This window comes from Rhineura floridana, chromosome 6, assembly GCF_030035675.1.
Source record: "Rhineura floridana isolate rRhiFlo1 chromosome 6, rRhiFlo1.hap2, whole genome shotgun sequence".
Taxonomy (NCBI): Eukaryota; Metazoa; Chordata; class Lepidosauria; order Squamata; family Rhineuridae; genus Rhineura; species Rhineura floridana.
This window is the reverse complement of record NC_084485.1, coordinates 96,279,572-96,301,475: the sequence shown is the minus strand read 5'-3', so window position 1 is coordinate 96,301,475 and position 21,904 is coordinate 96,279,572. Positions and strand designations below refer to the sequence as shown.

Here is a 21,904-nt window from a genome sequence, read left to right as displayed (position 1 = left end):
ATGTGTGCATGTTTGAAGAACCTAAGGTCTTAAGTCCCCTACTTATGTAAAGAAAAATCACTGGGTTACACAAAATTAGAACTAATTTACATGAGATGTTACTGTGTTAAAGAGATGAGCATCACTGACTAGGTTTGAAGGAGTTTCTAGGTAACACCCTAAATTCATCCTCTAATTTCTGGAATTGCTCTTCAATTGCCCTTATTTTGAGATAAGAGTGCTAAACTCAAGCAGCTAGTTTTACATAATCTTGACTTTGCTTCAGATTTGCCCTGAGAGAAATGGTTGAGTAAAAAAACAAAGTTGTTATATGGTGTTCTACAGTTCCATTGAGAAATATGGTGATCTATGAATGTACTCCCCTGGCCTCCTGCTTCCTAGTGCCAAACAAGAAAGGGACTGAATACCTAGAGCTGCAATGGGCTGGTGTTAAGGACATACCTGCAGTTTTTCTTGGCCAAAATGCATCATCCAAATCTCTCTTTTGATGCTTCTAGCACATCCACAACTCTAGCACTAAGAATGAGGTACCTCTCTTGTTCTCACCACTGTGTCAGGGCATTTTGCAGTCAACCTCTTGATAGGTTTCGGGCACCAGTTATGTTGGAAGCATTGTGAAAGACCAGGCTTTGCCACCAAGTGCATATTTTCACTAACAGAGCATTCAAAACATTGGAGGGTGTTGAGCAGGGTTGCCAGGTCAGAAGCATCCCAAACCCTGAAATTTTGGGGGCGGGCCCGAGTGATGTCATGGAGGCAGTCCCAAGTAATGTCATGGGGCAGGCCCAAGTGATGTCATAGGGGTGGACCCAACTGATGTCACGGGGCAGGCCTGAGTGATGTCATTAAGCATGAAACATTATCAACCACAGTTGCTTGGAGCGTACAATTCAAACAAAAAAAATTATCTGATTGGAAATTTAAGATTTAAAACTTGGCTAAAAGATGGAGCCTCGATAGGGGACATCTAATCTAGTCTACTTGCTTCTGGCAAAAAGGGTTTAAGTGCCCTCAGGCCCAGCCAGTCACCAGAAGGCCACTGTAGATAGAAAGGAGCCTAGTATTGTGGAGATGTTAGATGGGAGCACTCAGGAGTAAACCAGAAGGCTGCAATTCTAAACATATCAACTAAGGGACTAAGCCCCCTAGAACTCTACAGGACTTACTTCTGAGTAGATATAGTTTGAATTGTGCTGTTGGTAAAGCTTAACTAGGGATCTTCTGTAAAGTTATCCATATCCAACCAAGGTTGGCAACCCCCTGCTTGGAATGCCCTGCCCCTATCTTTATACTATAACTGTGAGTGGAAAACTACACTTCCCAGGATTCTTTAGGGGAAGTCATGAGCTTTAAATGTGAGCTGGATGTACTTTAAGTGTATTTTGTGGATCTACTTCATAAACTTTGCCTGCATGTAAATCATTTTAATTATTTTTTTCAAAATGGAAATGAGCTATAAAGTATACTGAGTGACCATGGGCTACTCACCATCTCTCAGCCTATCTGCCTGAAAACAAGAGAGGGGAATCATGACCACCCCAGGAAAGAAGGGCACACTTAAAATGTAGAGGAAATAATCGATAACCAAAGTGTGAAATCAAATACTTATTGGGACACAGTATGAAGAAATATTTATATAAGCATGACCATCAAAGATGTTTATTATTTACACAATCTGTAAAGATGTTTATAGTGCAATCCTGTATTCGTTTGTTCAGAAGCAAGTCCCAATGTATTCAATGGGGCTTACTCAAACAGGGAAGAGTGCAGAGAAGTGCAACCTCAAGTGATAAGGAACTTCATTCATGCAACCCAAAATTCAGAATCATGCCACTTGAAGCTGTTTTGCAACTGTTTATACTTGTTTTTATGGTTATTGGATTTTAAAGGGATTTCTTATTGTGAGCTGGATTGGTTTTCAATTATCAACCCTACCTCACAGGATTGTTGGAAAGACATCATACACACACACACACTGCAGATGTAAAAATACACACACACCCATAATAGTTTATTGTCAACCAGGTGGTCATTGCAGAACATTTTTTTTAAAAATCAGTATTAGTTTCCTAGATAATAAAAACTGTGATATCTCTCTGCCTAATTGCTTTAAAAATAGGATTGGAGGGGGAGAGAGATTTACAACACAAACACAATTCTTTATTATGTTCACTCAAAAGTCCCATTAATTTATAGCACAATCCTAACCATGTCTACTCAAAAGTAAGGCCTATTGAATTCAGTGGGGTTTACTGCAGGTATGTGGGATTAACACTGCAGCTTTACTCCCAGAAAAGCAAGTATTGGATTAAAGCTTCATATTGGGAAGGTTTTCAAAACACTTTCCTCTTTAACAGCCTAGGAAAATTTGAACTTGTTTGACTGCCGTACACAAGAGAGAGAAAAACTGAAAACTATATACTTACCGAACTTATGAGATTTTCAAATATGCAAGAAAAAACAATCATTTTCCAGCTTTGCAATGAGGTCAAGGCACTGCCTGGAGGTCAACAAATCACAACCCTGACTTAACTTATTGGCTACAAACCTGAAAGGGTGGGGATAGAGCAGCCAGCTATGAGCTGATTTAACAGAAGTTGCAGAGGGGGGCTGCTGACATTTTTGTGTATATCTTGTGAACCAGACCACCTAGAAACTTATTTTTAAAAGAATTAAAGTTGAGAGTCTGCAGTTTAAGGTGAGTCACCAGAGACCCAGAGAGGACCCCCATGATCTGGAGTCTCTGGGCAAAAACCGGAGACCTGGCAACCCTAGTGTCAAGTGTGCTTAACTGGAGTGCTCAGGCTATGGAAGCTGCATTGATTTTTTTTAAAAAATGCAAACAGTGCTTGCACATTTGGATGCTTAATGAAGGGCCTGCATTAACGCTCCCAATTTAGGTGCTATCAGCTAGGCACTGCGGATCTGATGTTTTGATGGTGGTGGTTGGAAAATAGCATCAATAACATAGATTGTGGTTTCTAAAGTGGTTTTGTTGGTTTTGGGTGTACTAAAATAATAAAATATTAATAATTTAATACCTTCCAGTTAATCTGCAAAAACAAACACCACACTGTCCCCAAATTATAGATTGTGATCTGCAGAAACCTATAGCAACTGCTTTTAAAAAGTGTGACCAATTAAAATATTTAGTAATAAAGCAGATGAACACATCTTACTTTAAAGAATGGATTGTATTCAGCATAGCGCTAAGTAAACCGTTCCATCAGCATAAGGATTTTTCTTTGCACAATGAAACTATCCCCCCTTTTCCTCCCCCCATGCTCCCGCTAAGTCTGTTCTGGGGTTTCTCCCAACCATCTAGAGCAGATATGGGGATGGTGCAGGATGTATGCGTGGGGGGGGATTCTATTGCACTAGTGCTACCCCTTTCTAACACAACATTTTAGTTGAATGCCACCCTTAAACTTGTAGGTATTTAGCATTTAAAATATTTTTATAAATTGTGTGGATTTCAAATTTGCACCTCTCTCTTTTCAGGTCAGGATCGCAGTGAAGCCACTTTAATAAAAAGGTTTAAAGGCGACGGTGTTCGATACAAAGCAAAACTCATTGGGATAGACGAGGTTTCTGCAGCACGAGGCGACAAGTTATGTCAAGATTCCATGATGAAGTTAAAGGTGCTGTGAAAACATTTAAACATAAACATCACCAGGCGGAAAGGGAAAGGACTTCATATTTAACTTTTTTTTAAAAAGTCATTAGATAACATTATAACTTATTTTGGCTGAGCCATTTTTATGTGGAAAAGGGATTGGTGGAGTCAAAAGGTTACCTGAAACACTGTTTTGCCAAAGGTAGTTTTGCCAGAGGCAAAAAACTTCGGGATCTCAAAGACCATGGAACACACTTGTGAAGCAAGAAAACGTTAGTGCTTTCTTGAAGCAAAGCTGTTGTTTTTTTGGCAGGCAAGCACTAAAATACTTAAAGCAGCTAATGATGAGCATAGATCTTACCTTATGTTCTCCTTTTTCTTGTTGGAAGCCTCAGATAAGAAATCTCCTTTACGGCCCTGTTTGGATTTTTATTGCATCGTGCTTCTCTTCAGGCTGGTGTTGAGGCTTATCTTCCCAGATCTAGGGCCCTTTATTTATACCAAAATGACCCTCTGGGAGGGGGCACACGTGACACCTATACCTGTGAGTTTTTTATCTTTCCCAGTGGCCAGTTTACTTGAATTACCTCTGCCTTTTGTTTATCCCTCAGTGGCCTTGGATTTGTGCTAGCCAGGGTTGAGAATACAGCTGTGAAGCTCATTCCCAGCCCCTGTCAGTGTATGTGATAGGCTCATCTACTGTTTCGGCTAAATAAACAGCCTCTTCCCAGCTTTTTGCCAACATATGCAGAGTGAGAAAGCTTGCAAATTGAGCTTACTGTCCTAAACAGAACTTCTCAGACTACTATACCATGCAAGCAGCCTGAGACAGCCATAAACAACCCCCCAAAATCAGGAAAAACGGGTGTGAGACAAGAATATGGGACAGGGGGAATGGGGCACACCACTCTAAACCTCCTCAGTACATCTAGGTATCTTGTGGATTCATTTGCCCATATAAACATCCTCTCCAAGTATAGCTTTTGCACCTGTTCAGTGGTGTTTGAAGCACTGATAGGCAGCTGCTTTGTCACTTTTTAAATAATCACCCTTCTTCCTATTCAAAGTAATGACATGGCAAATCAGATTTAGCTACATGACTGCATCACTGCAAAGAAATGAAGTAAATTAAAAGTGAGAAAAATTTCATTTACTTTGAATCAGCTTTGCTTGCCCTCAGTGATATCATCACAGTGGCTCTGTGATCATGTCTCTGGGAAGACCAAATGCAATTTGAAGGGGAAGGAAATATTGCTGAAGCTGCAGCTGCTCAAGACTGTAAAGACTGCAAGTATCACTGAGGTGTGTGTAGACTGGCTGAATGTGTGTGTATGAATGCATTGTCTTTTGCTCTCCCCCCCAAAAAAGTCACTGAAAGTTGCCCTTCCTGAAAAATAATTGAATATGGAAGGGAACTGAAGCAATGTGTCCTTCCCCTTGGACTTCCCAGTGACATTATCACAGAGCTATGGTGATGATGTAAATATCATTTCTTTGCAGTAATGCAGTCATAATAACTAGTTCCGATTGGCTGTGTTATGACTTTTACTAGGGGAAGGAGAAGAAATACTCCACTCAAATTCTCCTTTTTCACCCAAAGCATACACATATATAAAATAGGTATGTATAAAAAGGTATGTTGATGCTGTGATTACAATAAGGACACCTTGCCTACAGCAAATAGGAAAAAAACCATCTGCTACATGACTGTTGGGCAATGGGGCACATAAGGGGTTAAACCAGACCACTGTCTTCCCTCTTGATAGCCAATTAGCAACAGTGATCTGACAATGCCGACCACCCTTGCAAACAACTTCATTGGGTCAAGGCCCCTCCACTTCTCCCTATTATGCATTGAGCCATCATCCTGGACCTTTATGCGCTGAGTTTTATCATACTTCTGGTATGTGTTGCCCATGTAGGGGAGCCTGAAATAGCTCAATGAGAAGAGTGGAGGATATAGGCTGCTGTTCTTTACCCTAGATCATTGTGGTATATATGTCCTGGCCATGTTATGAGACAGAAAAGGAGATGTCGACGTCGGTGCTGCAAATAGTCCGTGCACTGGTCCCTTCTCTTTCGTGGGATAAGATTACAATCACAGTGTCCTGTTAAACACATTTAGCATATTTCTTTTACATTGTGGAAAAAACACTTCTGGAAAATAAATTAATATTCAAGACAGAGGGTTTCAAAGTACTATTACTAACCTTTATATGCCTAATGAGTCTAATGTGGTTGTTACTAGTTATTTTGAATCCTGTGTGAAATGGGTTGATGGTCTTGAGCTATGGCCTGGTGATTGTGGTCTCTGCAGCAATTCTGTCAGTCCATGTGGAATGTCTGAGGATCAAGTTTACATGTGGCACCAAAACATGTTCTCATACATTCTCTCCTTCCCCCTCTGTTGCCCTTTATTTTAATGTCACCTGCATATAAACCATAAAAATTATAGTTCATCTAAACTTAAATATTATGGTTTGTGTATGCCTTCATACTAGGGTTGAAAATCAAAACTTAATTTGAGGTTGGCAGGCTTGAGCAAGCCATGGCTTTGTGTTTCAAGTGTTATGTTTTCCACAAAAGTGGAAGTAACTTATTAAAAGGAAAGCTCAGGCAGAATGTGTGTGGGGGGAAGCCTGCAAATTCAGGACTAATTCACCACACCAAACCATGGTTTGGTATTACTTATAAACTGACCCTGAGTGTAATTGGTTGATGACAGAGAACTAAGTCCTGGCAATATAACCAATCATTATTTCCTGTGGAAGTGTACCAGTTAAATTGGGAAATTATAGTTAATGGATATTATATGGATAAAGCCTTTTCTAAAAAATAAAAATGGATGTTTTAATACCAAGAAAAACAAAGTGAGAATATTTATACATGGGAAACGTATGAGTGCTCTTAAAAAGAAGTAGCTATGCCTTATTTTAAAAGATGTTTCAGTATAATATGCTTTTGATATCCACTCATACTTTGCATAAGAACTTGAACATTGCATTAAGATCAAAGACTTTAGATTCAAATATCCATGTCTTTTGGAGACCATTTTTGTCAGGTATGGGAAACTTGTAGCTCTTCAGATGTTGGTAGACTTCAGGTCCCATCATCCCTGGCAGGTGGCCATGTAGGCTGGGAGTAATGAGAGTTGGAGTCCAACAACATCTGGAGGGCCACGGGTTCCCCATCTCTGTTTTAGATAATGAAGAAGCAAATGCGTAATGCTCATGGTAAGGTAAGATGTGTTCCCTGACCTGAGAAACCACATTGCCCATGTCAATGATAGACATAATGATTTAAAGATGGAGGATGTAAAATAAAGAAACATAAACATGCAGTGGAGTACAATACACACATCTTGTGTTTTAGTAATATTTTTTGCCCGGTAAAAAACAGTTGAAAAATGATTTTGAGAATTTAATAGTTAAGGAAGGATCCATTTTAAAAGGCTGACTCATATTGGCTCTAAGCAACATGTACCATGGCTCAGCCACAAGATTAATTTGTGTGCGGTTTATTTCTCATGCATTCCTTGGTTCCATCTGCCAACAAGTGGTTTGGGAGCTTCTGCCTGTTAACAAGGCTAGGCTGGCCTCTTTGTCTCTCTCCCAGAGGATCTCAATTTCCATATCTCCTCCAAGATGTTTGATTCCTGTTAGCATAATTGAGAGACTTGCCTGTAATGTTTTGGGGTTACAAGAACCAGGAGAAACAGGTGGTGTCACAAATTCAGATTGCTGTTTGCTCCTGCTCTATAGATTTTTACCATGTACTATGATGGTAATATTTAGCTCTCTTTTAATATTCATGTACTTCTGTTGAGAATTTACCTGTGGCATATTTGGTTTTACTGAAAGCAGCCTTATCTTGTGGTCCGTATGAAAGACATAAAACCTGACCACTGGCATTCAGACTATGGGGCATAAATCACCAATTGTGCTAGTTGCCTTTAATAAGCATGCATTATCTCATAGGGATGCAGTGAATGCTAGATTCTGTATATAGAACAACAGAAATATAATCTTTTGTGTGATGGCTGCATGGAAATATTGACATATTCAGACATTCAGAACAAAACCCCCACTTTAACAAGGTTTTTTTTAACCTAGGCTGCTTTCACACATGGGGCTTATTGCGTTAGTTTGACGGATTAAAAAGGTAGCGCTTCTGTCCCGATTTCTAAAATCCCTTTCACACTGCAGTAGCTCTTGCGATAAGGAACAGCAACTTTTTCAGCTGATATAACGGCATTTTGCACAACTGTCTTTCACATGGCTTGTTTACGTCCCTCACCCATTATACACAGGCACACTGTTCCCCACTGTGTAGGAGATCTAAGATCTTGTCCCATCACCATGCAAGCCCTCTCTCTCCCTTAGGATCTGACTTTTAAAATAGTTTTAGTTGTATCAAAACAAGGGTGTGTGTGTGAAATGCTGCTGCTATCTGCGCCGATGCTGGAATACCGGTACAACATTCATCATCAGGCAAAAAACCCACCAAACCTAGCGTGACTAAAGGGCGGGAACGCACTGCATGCTGGGATGCCTGTTACGTGAGCAGCTGAAGCTAGCAAAAAACTCCTGCAATCTTCCAGGTTCCCAGCCTTGCTAATAGATTATTTCTGGTATCATTTAACATGGAAATTTGCACTAAATTTCCACTACATTCTACTAGAATTCTGGAGCTAGCTTGTGCATAGTGTGAAAGATCAAATATAATGCACAAATTACCAGGTAAGAAATTGTCAGAATAATGGAATAAAGTGCAGTGTGAAAGCAGCCTTAGTATCTGTGTTATGTGCTTTCAAGTTGATTACGACTTATTGCGACCCTATCAATCAGCAATCTCCAATAGCATTTGTTATAACCCCCCTGTTCAGATCTTGTAAGTTCAGGTCTGTGGCTTCCTTTATGGAATCAATCCATCTTTTGTTTTGTCTTCCTCTTTTTCTACTCCCTTCTGTTTTTCCCAGCAGTATTGTCTTTTCTAGTGAATCCTGTCTTCTCATGATGTGTCCAAAGTATGATAACCTCAGTTTCATCATTTTAGCTTCTAGTGATAGTTCTGGTTTAATTTGTTCTAACACCCAATTATTTGTCTTTTCTGCAGTCCATGGTATCCACAAAGCTCTCCTCCAACATCACATTTCAAATGAGTTGATTTTTCTCTTATTCGCTTTTTTCACTGCCCAACTTTCACATCCATACATAGAGATCGAGAATACCATCGTCTGAATGATGCTGACTTTAGTGTTCAGTGATACATCTTTACATTTGGGGACCTCTCATAGCTGCCCTCCCCAGCCCTAGCCTTCTTCTGATTTCTGGACTATTGACTCCATTTTGGTTAATGACTGTGTCAAGATATTGATAACCCTTGACAAGTTCAATGTCCTCATTGTCAGCTGTAAAGCTACATAAATCTTCTGTTGTCATTACTTTAGTCTTCTTGACATTCAGCTGTAGTCCTGCTTTTGTGCTTTCCTCTTTAACTTTCATCAGCATTCATTTCAAATCATTACTGGTTTCTGCTAGTACTACGGTATCGTCTGCATATCTTAAATTATTGATATTTCTCCCTCCAATTTTCACACCTCCTTCATCTTGGCCCAATCCCTCTTTCTGTATGATATGTTCTGCATATAGATTAAACAGATAGGGTGATAAAATACATCCCTGTCTCACATCCTTCCTGATGGGGAACCAATCGGTTTCTCCATATTCTGTCCTTATAGTAGCCTCTTGTCCAGAGTATAGGTTGCGCATCAGAACAATCAGATGCTGTGGCACCCCAATTTCTTTTAAATCAGTCCATAATTTTTCATGATCTACACAATCAAAGGCTTTGCTGTAATCTATAAAGTATGGAACTTCTCCATCTTCTGCTATCAATTATATAATCAATTTGATTCCTATATTGACCATTTGGTGATGTCCATGTATACAGTCATCTTTTCAGTTGCTCAAAACGTGTTTGCAAGAAACAAATTATTGGCTTCACAGAATTCAATAAGCCTTTCTCCTGCTTCATTTCTATCTCCTAAGCCCCATTTCCCCACAATTTCTACTTCTTCTCTGTTCCCTACTTTTGCATTCCAGTCCCCCAATGATTATCAAAACATCTTGTTTTGGTGTGTGATCAATTTCTTCCTGCACATCTGCGTAAAACCTTTCCAGTTCCTCTTTTTCTGTGTTTGCCGTTGGAGCTTAGACTTGGATGATAGTTATGTTAATAGATTTCCCATTAAATCTCATTGATATCACTTGCTCAGACCTTGCTTTATAGCTCCTAATTGCTTTTGCTACATCACTTCTCACTATTAAAGCAACCCTATTGCTGCTTAATTTATCATTTCCTGAATAAAATATTTTATAGTTGCCTGATTGAAAATGTCCCATTCCCATCCATTTTAATTCACTCGCGCCAGGTATTGTAATGTTGATACATTCCATTTATTGTTTGACAATTTCTGACTTTCCCTCGTTCATGATTCTCACATTCTGTGTTCCTATTGTGTACGTTGTACAACTCTAGACTTTCCATTCGCATCTGTGTTTATCAGCCTCCGGGCTTCCATTCGGCTTTGACCCAGTTACATCATTAGTCACAGCGCTACTCATACTTGTCCATTGTTCTTCCCCAATAGTTTGCTGAGTGCCATCTGACCTGGGGGGTCTCATCTTGCAGCACTTGCAGCATGTTGCGTTTTGGATAATCTATTCATAGGGTTTTAATGGTAAGAGATATTCAGAGGTGGTTTACCATTGCCTTCCTCAGAGTCTGGATGCATCTTAGTCTGGTGTCTCAGCTTTGACCACTCAACCTTGGGTGACCCTGCTAGGCATTGGTCTCAGCTTCTTTGGTTCTCAAACCCCCTCACCACGTTAAGGTGTGCATCCTAGACAGTGCAGAAATTTAAGATTTATGGATGGCATCTGGAACAACTTTTGATTCAGATGCAACGCCCAGGAATGGCTGGGAGTCAGAGCAGATGAGTTAGGAGAGGGCTTTTCGTCTCTGGCCAGCCTTCCTCTGCTATCACTTGACTCATACCTAGTAAGTTTTGTACTTCTGTTCAGAGAAAGTTGGAGTTGGAGTCATATCAGACTAGGATTGGGAAGGGCCAGTGTCTGGAGTCCAGCAGTGACTAGGATAGTGAATCAGCAGCCACAGTGTCACTTGCTAAGGAGTTAGACTAGGTTCTCTGAGATGAGCAAGTTGCTCAGTAGGAGATGGTGTTGTGACAGGTGACCTGCTTTCCTTTATGTGCTCCTCCACAGGATCATAACAAGCCACCCAAATTCAAATTGCCATTCTACCGAGTTAGTATAGCTTCCATGGAGTTACTGCTTTATTGGGCCATAGCATGGTTGGGATTATAAAATGAGGGGGGAATATTGTATGCTCTGCTCTGAGCTCCATAAAACTATCCTTCAGTGGTCACTTTAATTAGAGAAAACCGGACTGAGGAAATTGTGCTTATCAGCAGAGAAATGATGAGAAGGGGCAAACTGCTTAAGTCCCCTCACTTACATTTAGTTTATTTTTATGCTTTTCCACAGTGAACTCTGACTAAGTGGCTCAGAACAAACATCAACTTACTTTCAAAATATATAACATGTGAAAAACAATTTGTTACAGTAAATTTGTATCAGTAAATTTAAATAAGACAAAAACAAATGCTTATCGCTTCCCTGTAGGAACTCCATCCTCCATTTTTTTCCTTACACATATACTCATACTTTTAAAAAGGCTTATGACCTGTATCCAAAGGTGGTAAGCCTATTATAGGATGAAGTTTCTCCACAAAAGTATTTTTTTCTTTTCCTATCAAATTAAAGGCAGATAGGGAACTCAACATTCATTGCACAAGTCACATTCCATTACCTGTCAGATGGTAGAGGGGACAACTGCTAGGCTTTTTTTCTATTACCCAGTAGGCAGGATCTAGTTTAATGATATTAATAAAACAAAATAAGCTTCCACATTGTAATAAATGCACATTGGAAGTAATATTTAGTTGGGCTTCAATCTAGAGCCTAGGACTTCATCAGAATGTGTGTTGAGAATGCTGCTTCCTTGCTGTCCAGTGAGCCAGTGTTATGAAATGGCTGGACTGTTGGACTTAGATGAAGGAGACTGGTATTCCAATACCTGTCCAGCCACAAACGTTATTGGGTTCCAGTCATTGTCTCTTCGCCTAACCTACTTCAAAGAATTATAGTGAGATTATGTATGGCACTCGGAGCTTCCTGAAGAAAAGGTCGAACCTTGTTGAGTGAGTGGTATATAATGTCAGAAATAAATTAAAATATGACAAGTAGAATAAAAATATATTAAAATATATAAAAAGGGGAAAAACATATTTAATGGTCTTTCTCCCTCCAGAGAGAGAAAGGAAGGAGTGGGGAAATATTTTTTTTCTGTTGCCTTGAGCTTAAAAATAACACATGAATGATTGGCTGTCTCAGGGGTGTTTGCACAACTGATCAAATGTGCAAACAGCCTGATTTTAGAGTAGCGGATTGGAGAGCTGCTCTCAGTGCTGGGATTAGTAATTTGTGACTACACACCAGAGTCTGAAAATGTTAGTGCCTTAAATAGACACCAAAAATATTGACGAATTCAAACAAAACCCATATAACCAAATAGCATGTTTTTGTCACTTTCACATTACAAAGAATTACTAGAAGCAGGCTGTCCCAATATATATTCGTTTCCATGGTACCAAGCACAATACATGCAGAAAATACAGCTTCCACCTGTGGAATATCCATGCAAAGATTACTAAGTATTAAATCTAATTTGTTGAACAAAAGCAAACATTAACATATAGAATGAATGTGGAAGTGGAAGCAAAGCATGTGAGTAATACAATATGTATCAGTAAAATTTTGTACTAGAAACCTTCAGTAAAGGAATTGCCTTCCTTTTGACTTCTTTTCTGCCTCCACAGAGTTTTATCTCAGTATATCACCAATTCTACCTCCTTCCTTCCTTCATTCACATTAGATTCCCCTATTTTCTGAGGATCTCTTCCCAGCCACTAGCCTACCCCACACAGTTACTCTTGTCCCCAAGACTTGTGTGAGGTTTAATCCAATCCAATTTGTCAGCTCTCATTTCCCTTGCAGAAGCTGAGCTGCAAACATTCTTTGCTTACTGAGCAATGTGAATGTTTATGAATACTCCATGTCATCAAACGCTACCTTAGCCAATGCTGTCACAAGCTTTGCTGCTACAAGTACAACATTGTTAAGCATAACAGCTTGGACCATAAAAAAAAGGATCTGTAACACTTTTAATTTCATAGATACTGATAGGTGGATATTATGACTAATATATTGTATATATGCAACAGATCATGTGGGAAAACTGTTCCTAGACTGTACTACTTAAGATTATAGATTTGGAAGTCACATGCTTGAATGCTTCATCATGAAAAAAGAATCCATTTGCATGGAAAGCTCAGAACTTGGAAGATTACTTTCAAAAAGGAATAAATTACAATTACTGTTACTAGGGCCAGACGCAGACATGCCGGGGCCCTTGGGCATCAGCTTGCCCTGGGCACCAGCATGTGCTTGCATGTGCCCCCCACCTACCTGTCTCCTGTCTTTTAGCATTGCCATTAACCAAGATGGTGCCCACGGTTTCCCTAAGGGGATGAAGCCTCCACCGCCATCTTGGTTGGTGGCACACGTGTGTGCTACGCAGGCTCATCTCTGCCATCAAACAAGATGGCGGCAGGGGCTTCAGCACCTTAGGGAAACCTCAGCCACCATCTTCATTAAGGGCAATGCTAAAAGGCAGGAGACAGGTAGGTGGGGTGAGAGAATGGAGGGCAGGCAGAAGCTCCTGCCCTGCGATCCGCAGCAGCAATCCTGTCACTGATCACGGAGGGGAGGGGAGAGGCCCCTCAGCCAGGGCCCCATCTGGCTGCCCTTTAGATCCGGCCCTGTTACATGGCCCCAAAAAAGAATAAATTACCATTATAATTACAAGTGTTCTGAAAGGAACTGATTACCGTTATTCAAAAGTAATCACTACAATTACAGGAATACCCCGCTATACGGACTTTCACTTTACGGACACTCGCAAGTACGGACATATTTACAGTAGTACCATTCCCGTTTACGTATGCTTGCTTCGCAAGAACGGACACTTAACGGCATGACGCCACCGCCCGATCAGTTTACAACTACAAACTTGCGTACAGTACGTACTGTTAAAATAAGGCCCACTGTGTTTATTTTAGTTATTTACATCAGTTATGCCCGTATATGAGGATTGCAGTGCAGTACATGCATTGATAAGTGAAAAAAGGTAGTGCTTCACTTTAAGTACATTTTCGGTTTACGTACTTGCTCTGGACCCATTGCGTATGTTAATGCAGGGTATTCCTGTACAGTTAAGTTACTAAAAAAACCTAGAGTGCCTACAAGGTGCTGGCCTTGGCTGCTGCACACCTAAGTTGCCTAAAACAACATTAAAAATAAACACACACACACACACACAGGTAGTAGAATCATTCTTTTTATCCATAAGATAGCAGTGGTGGTCTCTCTGCTGGTAAGGGAGACAGGAAGGGAGGCAGACACCACTACTCAAATCTTTGCACATCAAACCAAGTGCAACCCCCCCACACACACACACACTCAGCCACCAAGCATAATCTCCCTCTTAACCACCTCCCGGACCCTGCTCTGCCACCAACTAAGGGACACCCACCCAAACAAACATTTTCCCCTGAGATGCAAAAAAGTTAAAACACCTCAAATGCAGCAAAGTAGCCAGGGAGGGTGGTGGAGGCCACTTTGTGTGCCAAGTGCAAACACAGCATTCACACACACACACACACACACACACACACATGTTGTCATCTTTCACCTCCACAGTTCTTTATCTCCATTCTGTTTCTGTCTCCTTCTCCTCCTTTATCCATGTTCTTGCCCTCCGGCTCCTTTTTCCCTCCACTCCATTCTTCACCACCACCATCCATTTTTTAAAACAATTGTTTTCTCCACTCCACCCCATCTCACTCTCCACCTCCTCCCTCATCACCTCCTACCCACTCACAGAGCATGAGGGAAGAGCGATGCTGCACAGAAGCCCAGTTTGAGGCACATGATTTTCATCCACAAACAGAGGAGCAGAAGACTTCCCCTGCCCCCCCAGTAATGCCCCAAAGTAATGCTGGAAACATTACAATTACTCTTCAAAAGTAATACAATTACTGCTATTGCAATCAAAATGTAAAGGAATTACCCACTTGTTCCTCAAAAAAGTAATAAATTACAAATAGTTCATTTTTTGTAACTAATTACTTCCAAGCTCTGGGAAAGCTAGTATGCCAACAAGAGAAAACTAGGCTAAACTTTTCTCCCCGATACCTTGTTTTTGTATAGAAATGGGGAGGAGGGGTTATTTTATTGACGATGTGATACAGTCCAATAATGTTTTTATCCGTGGGGCTTGCAACAAAATGTTGCAGAGATTATTCATTTCTGTTTAGTAACTGAGCTGCTCCATTCTATTCCCTTCCAATGATCAATCAGTATTCAATGGCCACTGAACAAGTTCAGTCCTCATTCCCCCCCCTTTTATGTTTTTTTCCTAAAAGAAAAATATACTTTTTCAAACTTTTAAGATTGCACCCAACCTGCTGATACAGTGTGTGTGTGTGTGTGTGTGTGTGTGCACACATGGTGCAATTTTGGCAATATAAAAAGTAACTCTCACAGCTTGAACATTAAAAATAAATGGAACCAGTGGGACTTTCAACAAATTGTTGCACTTTGGAGTGCTCTTATTCATTGTCCCACTCATTCATTCCATTCTCTCTTCCATAGGATTTTCAGGGGGGTTCTCATGGCTGTATAATTTATTTATTTATTTATTTAATTCAATTTCTATACCGCCCATAGCAAGCTCTCTGGGCGGTGCACATCAAGTAAAAACACAGCAAATACATTTTTAAAAAACGACCTGGTCATCAGATTACAATTTAACTGTCTGTTAGAACATTAAGTACAAAATACTAAAATTAAAAAATATTAAAAAATGTTAAAATGTTAAAATGCCTGGGCAAAGAGGAAGGTTTTCACCTGGCGCCGAAAGGATAGTAGTGTAGGCGCCAGGCGAACCTCGTCAGGAAGGGTGTTCCAAAGTTCGGGGGCCACCACCGAGAAGGCCCTCTTTCTTGTAATCGCCTTCCGGGCGTCTCTATAAGTAGGCACCCGGAGGAGGGCCTTTGCTGTTGAGCGCAGTGTACGGGTAGGTTCATATCGGGAGAGACGTTTCATCAGGTATTGCGGGCCCGTGCCGTGTAAGGCTTTATAGGTTAACACCAGCACTTTGAATCGGGCCCGGAAACATATAGGCAGCCAGTGCAAGCGGGCCAGAATCGGTGTTATATGCTCCGACTGCTTGGTCCCAGTTATTAATCTGGCCGCTGCATTCTGCACAAGCTGCAGTTTCCGAACCGTCTTCAAGGGCAGCCCCACGTATAGTGCATTGCAATAGTCCAATTTCAAGGTTACCAGAGCATGGACAACTGAACTAAGATGTTCCCTGTCCAGATATGGGCGTAGCTGGGCCACCAGCCTAAGTTGGTAAAAAGCACTCCGTGCCACCGAGGCCACCTGCGCCTCAAGTGACAAGGACCGGTCCAAAAGGACTCCCAAGCGGCGCACCTGCTCCTTCAGGGGGAGTGTAACCTCATCCAGAACAGGTCGAACATCCATCATCTGGTCAGGGGATCCATTCACTAACAGCATCTCAGTCTTGTCTGGATTGAGCTTCAATTTCTTCGCTCTCATCCAGTCCATTTTCGCGGCCAAGGATCGGTTTAGCACCTTGACGGCCTCACCTGAAGAAGATGAAAAGGAGAAGTAGAGCTGTGTATCATTAGCGTACTGATGAGAACGCACTCCAAAACTCCTGATGACAGCACCCAGCGGCTTCATATAGATGTTAAAGAGCATGGGGGACAGAACTGATCCCTGCGGAACTCCATATTGGAGCGCCCAGGGTGTCGAGTAGTGCTCCACAAGCACTACTTTCTGGAGACGACCTGATAGATAGGAGCGGAACCACTGCCAAGCAGTACCTCCAACTCCCAACTCCGCGAGCCTCTCCAGAAGGATACCATGGTCGATGGTATCAAAAGCCGCTGGGAGATCAAGGAGAATGAACAGGGTTACACTCCCCCTGTCTCTCTCCCGACAGAGGTCATCATACAGGGCGACCAAGGCCGTCTCCGTGCCAAAACCGGGCCGGAAACCCGATTGAAATGGATCCAGATAATCGGTCTCATCCAAGAGAGCCTGGAGCTGGGATGCAACCACCCTTTCCAGAACCTTGCCCAGGAATGGCACATTTGCTACCGGCCTGTAGTTATTCAAATTATCTGGGTCCAGGGAAGATTTCTTCAAAAGTGGTCTCACCACCGCCGCCTTAAGGCAGTTCGGGACCATCCCCTCACATAGAGAGGCATTCATCACTTCCCTGGCCCAGCCGGCAGTGCCATCCCTGCTAGCTTTTATTAGCCAAGAGGGGCAAGGATCTAATACAGAGGTGGTTGCACGCACCTGTCCAAGCACCTTGTCCACATCCTCAAGCTGCACCGATTGAAACTCATCCAACAAAACATGACCAGACTGTGCTCCGGAGACCTCATTTGGTTCAATTGCTGTAACATTAGAGTCTAAGTCCTGACGGATGCAAGAGATTTTATTCTGGAGGTGCTTGGCAAATTCGTCACAGCGTGCTTTTTGGAGTTTTGGCTATATCAGGACTTGAGATCAGTATACACAAGTGGGACCTGCAACGAAATGTTTCAGTTCAGGGTTCAAGCCAGTCGTTCCCTCTTCCAGGATGTTCCATTCCACTCCCCCAGCTCCATCCCTGGTCTTCTGTTTCCCTGCCCGCAGACACTGCATTCCATGCTTATTATGTATTTATTTATTTAACAAAATTTATATACTGCATGATTGTAGAAACCCTCTAAATGGTTTACAAACAAAAAGGGCAGTTTATTATTCATTGGTTGGTTGGTTTTCTTCAGGGAAGAGAGTGTGTCCCCTTAGGATTTCTTTTTCTCTATAGATTTGTGGTACTTCTGCAAACCTTGGGTTCTCCTGAGCATGCTGACACCTCCATATTTCAGTAGTGTGTGGCAAGGCAGCCTGCACCACTAATGCTTACAGGGAGGTAGAGGGGTGAGGAGGTGGCAAGGTTGGTGTGGTGCAAACACACCAGCAGACCTCACTACCACCTCAACTCTCCCCCTCTACTTCCCAGAAAGCAGCAGCAACTTGGGCAAAAAGGAGGCCAGGTGCCTTGCCAACCACTATTGCTATGCTGTTCCTCAGATATCCCATTTTGGTTACAGTCCTGTTGGCACTCACCACTCAAGTTCACTATTGGAAGGAATAATAATGGTGCTATCTTCTTTTTATACTAGCTTTTAAAATAATGAATTGGACCAGAACAAGTCGTACAGCAGCCTCTAGCACCATTGTGATTTTTCCAGAAATTCATTTCTTAACATAGCAGTGACAGATTAGGAATGTGTTTTGTCTAAGGGGTTCTAATAAATGCATCAGAAATAAAAAAGAAAACCCACCATATTTATGCTGTTTATATGCACAGTCCAAGGCCTTAGTATGGTTGTTGAGAAAAAGTAGACTAGTCATCTGGTTATTCTGCTTATATAATTCTGTAATTCTGTATTAATCTGGTTATTTTAAAAAATGCTAATATTTGTGTAAGGGGAAAAAATCCAATCAGACAATAAAAGAGTTACAGAGAATGTGGATGTTCTGGATTTTCTCTCTCCTCTCCAGAATGGAAATTTCATCACTTTCACCTACCTAGCAATAAAACATTGTTCCTTCTGTGTTCCAAGAAGCAAGGCAACGGGGGGGGGGGAGTCGAGGATGTACTGCAAAATTACCAGTGCAGCAAAATTTTGATTGTGGCAAAACTGCATGGTTTCAAATGAAACATGAACCACACAGTTCATAGAAGGAGACTGTTTTTAAAACTGATGTTTAAAGTGCATCTGCTTGTGGAAGCCAAAGTTCAACCCATTCCTAAGCATCTTTGTACAGTAATCAGTACCACTTCATTTACTGGTTCTTACTTTAGAGAAAGTGGATGTAAAAGGATATATTACCCCAAACCAGCACCTGAAGCCAATGAAAAACTGGAAGTGCTCAGTTCTTTTCAATGATAAAACACCATCACTGCTCACTAATGTCTGCAGACAATCAGTAGAAGCCAAAAGTCAAATTATTTTAAATCAGAACCATTTTGTTTTCTCCCAACAGGGAATTGTTGCTGCTGCTCGTTCAAAAGGTGAACACAAGCAGAAAATATTTTTAACTGTCTCCTTTGGAGGAATCAAAATCTTTGATGAGAAGACAGGAGTAAGTAAAATAATGACACAACATACCACAGTTGAATCCCTTGGTACTTGTATCCTTAAAAGCTTCCTGTGGGTGGGGAACAGTAATGTTTGACTGTTATAAAGTCACAACAAAAGAGACTACATGCTTCATAAGATGATTACTGTAGAACAGATAAAACAAGTGTCCTTGGTTAACTATGACACAGTTATTTTTGTGTGTGTTTGTTTTTGCTTAACACAGTCACTCAGTATACCTAGAAATTGGTAAACTTAGGGCCATGGGATTTTGTGATGGAAGACATAAGCTCATGTAAGATAATAGGCAAAAAACATTGCAGTTTAAGAATGTACTTATAGTCCACAGATATTTCTATCAAACTTTAAAAAGCAGGGAAATTTGGACAGCTATAGTGAATGCACCACAGGAGCAGGAGACCTGACCTCCTCTCTGAGATATTGTAATGCTCTACAAATTTGTCAAAATGCAAACACAATTTGGGTTGGTGTTTCACAGTCCAATCCACTTCCTGTGTAGCTTGGAAGAATTTGGTAACATGTGCCTCTGAGCACAAGGTGAGTGGTGGCGACACCTGCCATCTCCAAAGATGGAGAATTATATTTTTGTATGTTTGTTGGTGTTCTTCTTACTTTGCTTCTTTCCTGTGTTACTAATGTTTCTACAGATAATCTAAACTAGAACATTTTATTTCCCTCATTCATCCTAGAAATGTGTGTCAAATATATTTTTATTAATTTCAAAGCGTTTTTATTGGTCAATGTCATATCATGGTAAAGACAGCCTTTTGTGTTTCAAATTGGAGGTTATGTTCTGTTTCTATTTTGGGTACTTTAACAGTTGAATCTGAAACTGCAGTTTGATGTAAAATCAGACTGATTACAATATGTTGCTACTTCAGGAATGACTCTAGCTGTTGGAAAAAAGAGGATGCATGTTTTCAGCCTGCTATGTTTAAACCACTTTATTTAAGGCAAGGTGGGCACAGTCAATTAAAAACGTAGAGCACACCTAGAATTTTGCTAGAATATATTTCACCTCCCACTGTTTTATCTTGTGCAAATTGAGACTCTTCTGAGGTCAACTGGAGATGATTCTGCAGAAGTCAGTGCTTGTTGCCGCTTGCTGCCGCTACGGGAGTGCCTCTGCCGTTGTTGTCGCTGCTCCTTCTTCGGGCCTTTGACTTTCGGTCGCGGTGGCGCTGCTGCTCTTGGGCCGCTGTCGTCGCGGGTGTCGTCGTTGCCGCTTGCAGTTTGCCCTGCCGCTGTTTGTTCGGCTTTTTGCCGTGCTGCGCTGTGCTATCGGTCGTGCTGCTGTTCGTTGGTTGCTTGGACGCTGTTTTTGCCATCGCTATCTCTGCCACTCTGCTCATCACCGTCATCAGAGGCTGCCTGTCCTGGGGCGTGAACGCCGCATTTGCTGCTCTGGGAAGCTGTCATCACTATCTCTGCCACTCTGTTCATCACCGTCATCAGAGGCCGCCTGTCCTGGGGGCGTGAACGCCGCATTTGCTGCTCTGGGATGCTGTCGCGGCTTTTGTTTCTTTTTGTCTCAATTCGTCGTCTTGCCATCATTTTGTTGCTGCTGCCCCTTTAAGTGCGGCTACTGTTGCCAACTTAGCTGCGGCCTTTGAGAGCGCAACATTTTAACTCACTGTTGCCACCTGGATGTAATTAATTTGGTTGAATGTGTATGGAGTCTATATGAATGATTGAGTGACTGGTATATGTGATTTTCATTTGGAAGTTTTATAGTTATTTTAATTATTGATTGGTTGTATTGTGTGAATTTTTATTGTATATTTGATTGAAGTAGTGTGTGTATGTGTGTGTGTGTGAATTTTTGTGTATACTAGTGTTAATGTGTATTGTCTGGTGTGAATGTATATCCGGTGTGTGTATTTATTTATTATTTATTTATTTATTTTATTACATTTTTAGACCGCCCTATAGCAATAAGCTCCCAGGGCGGTGTACAGCATAATAAAACAGGTTAAAATACAAGTGGATGTAAATACAATACACAATAAAACATAATTAAAAATTTCCAATTTTAAATTCAAATTTTAAAATTTTTAAAATGCCTGGGCGAAGAGGTAGGTCTTTACCTGGCGCCGAAAAGATAACAAAGAAGGCGCCAGGCGTATCTCATGAGGGATGGCATTCCATAGTTCGGGGGCCACCACTGAGAAGGCCCTAGCTCTAGTTATCGTTCTCCGTGCCTCCCTATGCGTTGGGACACGGAGAAGGGCCTTCGACGTCGAGCGCAGCGACCGGGTAGGTACATAGCGGGAGAGGCGTTCCGCCAGGTATTGCGGTCCGATGCCGTTAAGGGCTTTATAGGTAAGAACCAACACTTTGAATCTGGCCCGGAAACATATTGGTAGCCAGTGCAGCTGGGCCAGGACAGGTGTTATATGATCAATTTTTTTTGTCCCAGTAAGAACTCTGGCCGCAGCATTCTGCACCAGCTGAAGTTTCCGAACCGTCTTCAGAGGTAACCCTACGTAGAGTGCATTACAGTAGTCCAATCTAGAGGTTACCAGAGCATGGATAACTGTGGCAAGGTTCTCCCTATCCAGATAGGGTCGTAGTTGGGCTACCAGCCGAAGCTGGTAGAACGCATTCCGTGTCACCGAGGCTACTTGAGCCTCCAGTGACAGGAGCGGATCTAATAAAAACCCCAAACTACGGACCTGCTCCTTTAGGGGGAGTGTAACCCCATCTAGGGCAGGTCGGACATCAACCATCTGGGCAGAGAGCCCCCCCACGAACAGCATCTCAGTCTTGTCAGGATTGAGTCTCAGTTTATTAGCTCTCATCCAGTCCATTATCGTGGCCAGGCAGTGGTT

General features: G+C 41.6%; 1 protein-coding gene across 17 annotated transcripts in view; it reads left to right on the top strand.

The window, feature by feature from the left end:
* DAB1 (DAB adaptor protein 1) overlaps positions 1-21,904 on the top strand; it is a 416,583-nt gene that overhangs the window by 276,639 nt on the left and 118,040 nt on the right. For all 17 annotated transcript variants that reach the window (XM_061633172.1, XM_061633171.1, XM_061633183.1 and 14 more), the window contains 2 exons: positions 3,502-3,641; positions 18,958-19,056. In XM_061633172.1, the coding sequence (XP_061489156.1) occupies positions 3,502-3,641; positions 18,958-19,056 (239 nt within the window). The remainder of the gene's footprint in view (positions 1-3,501; positions 3,642-18,957; positions 19,057-21,904) is intronic.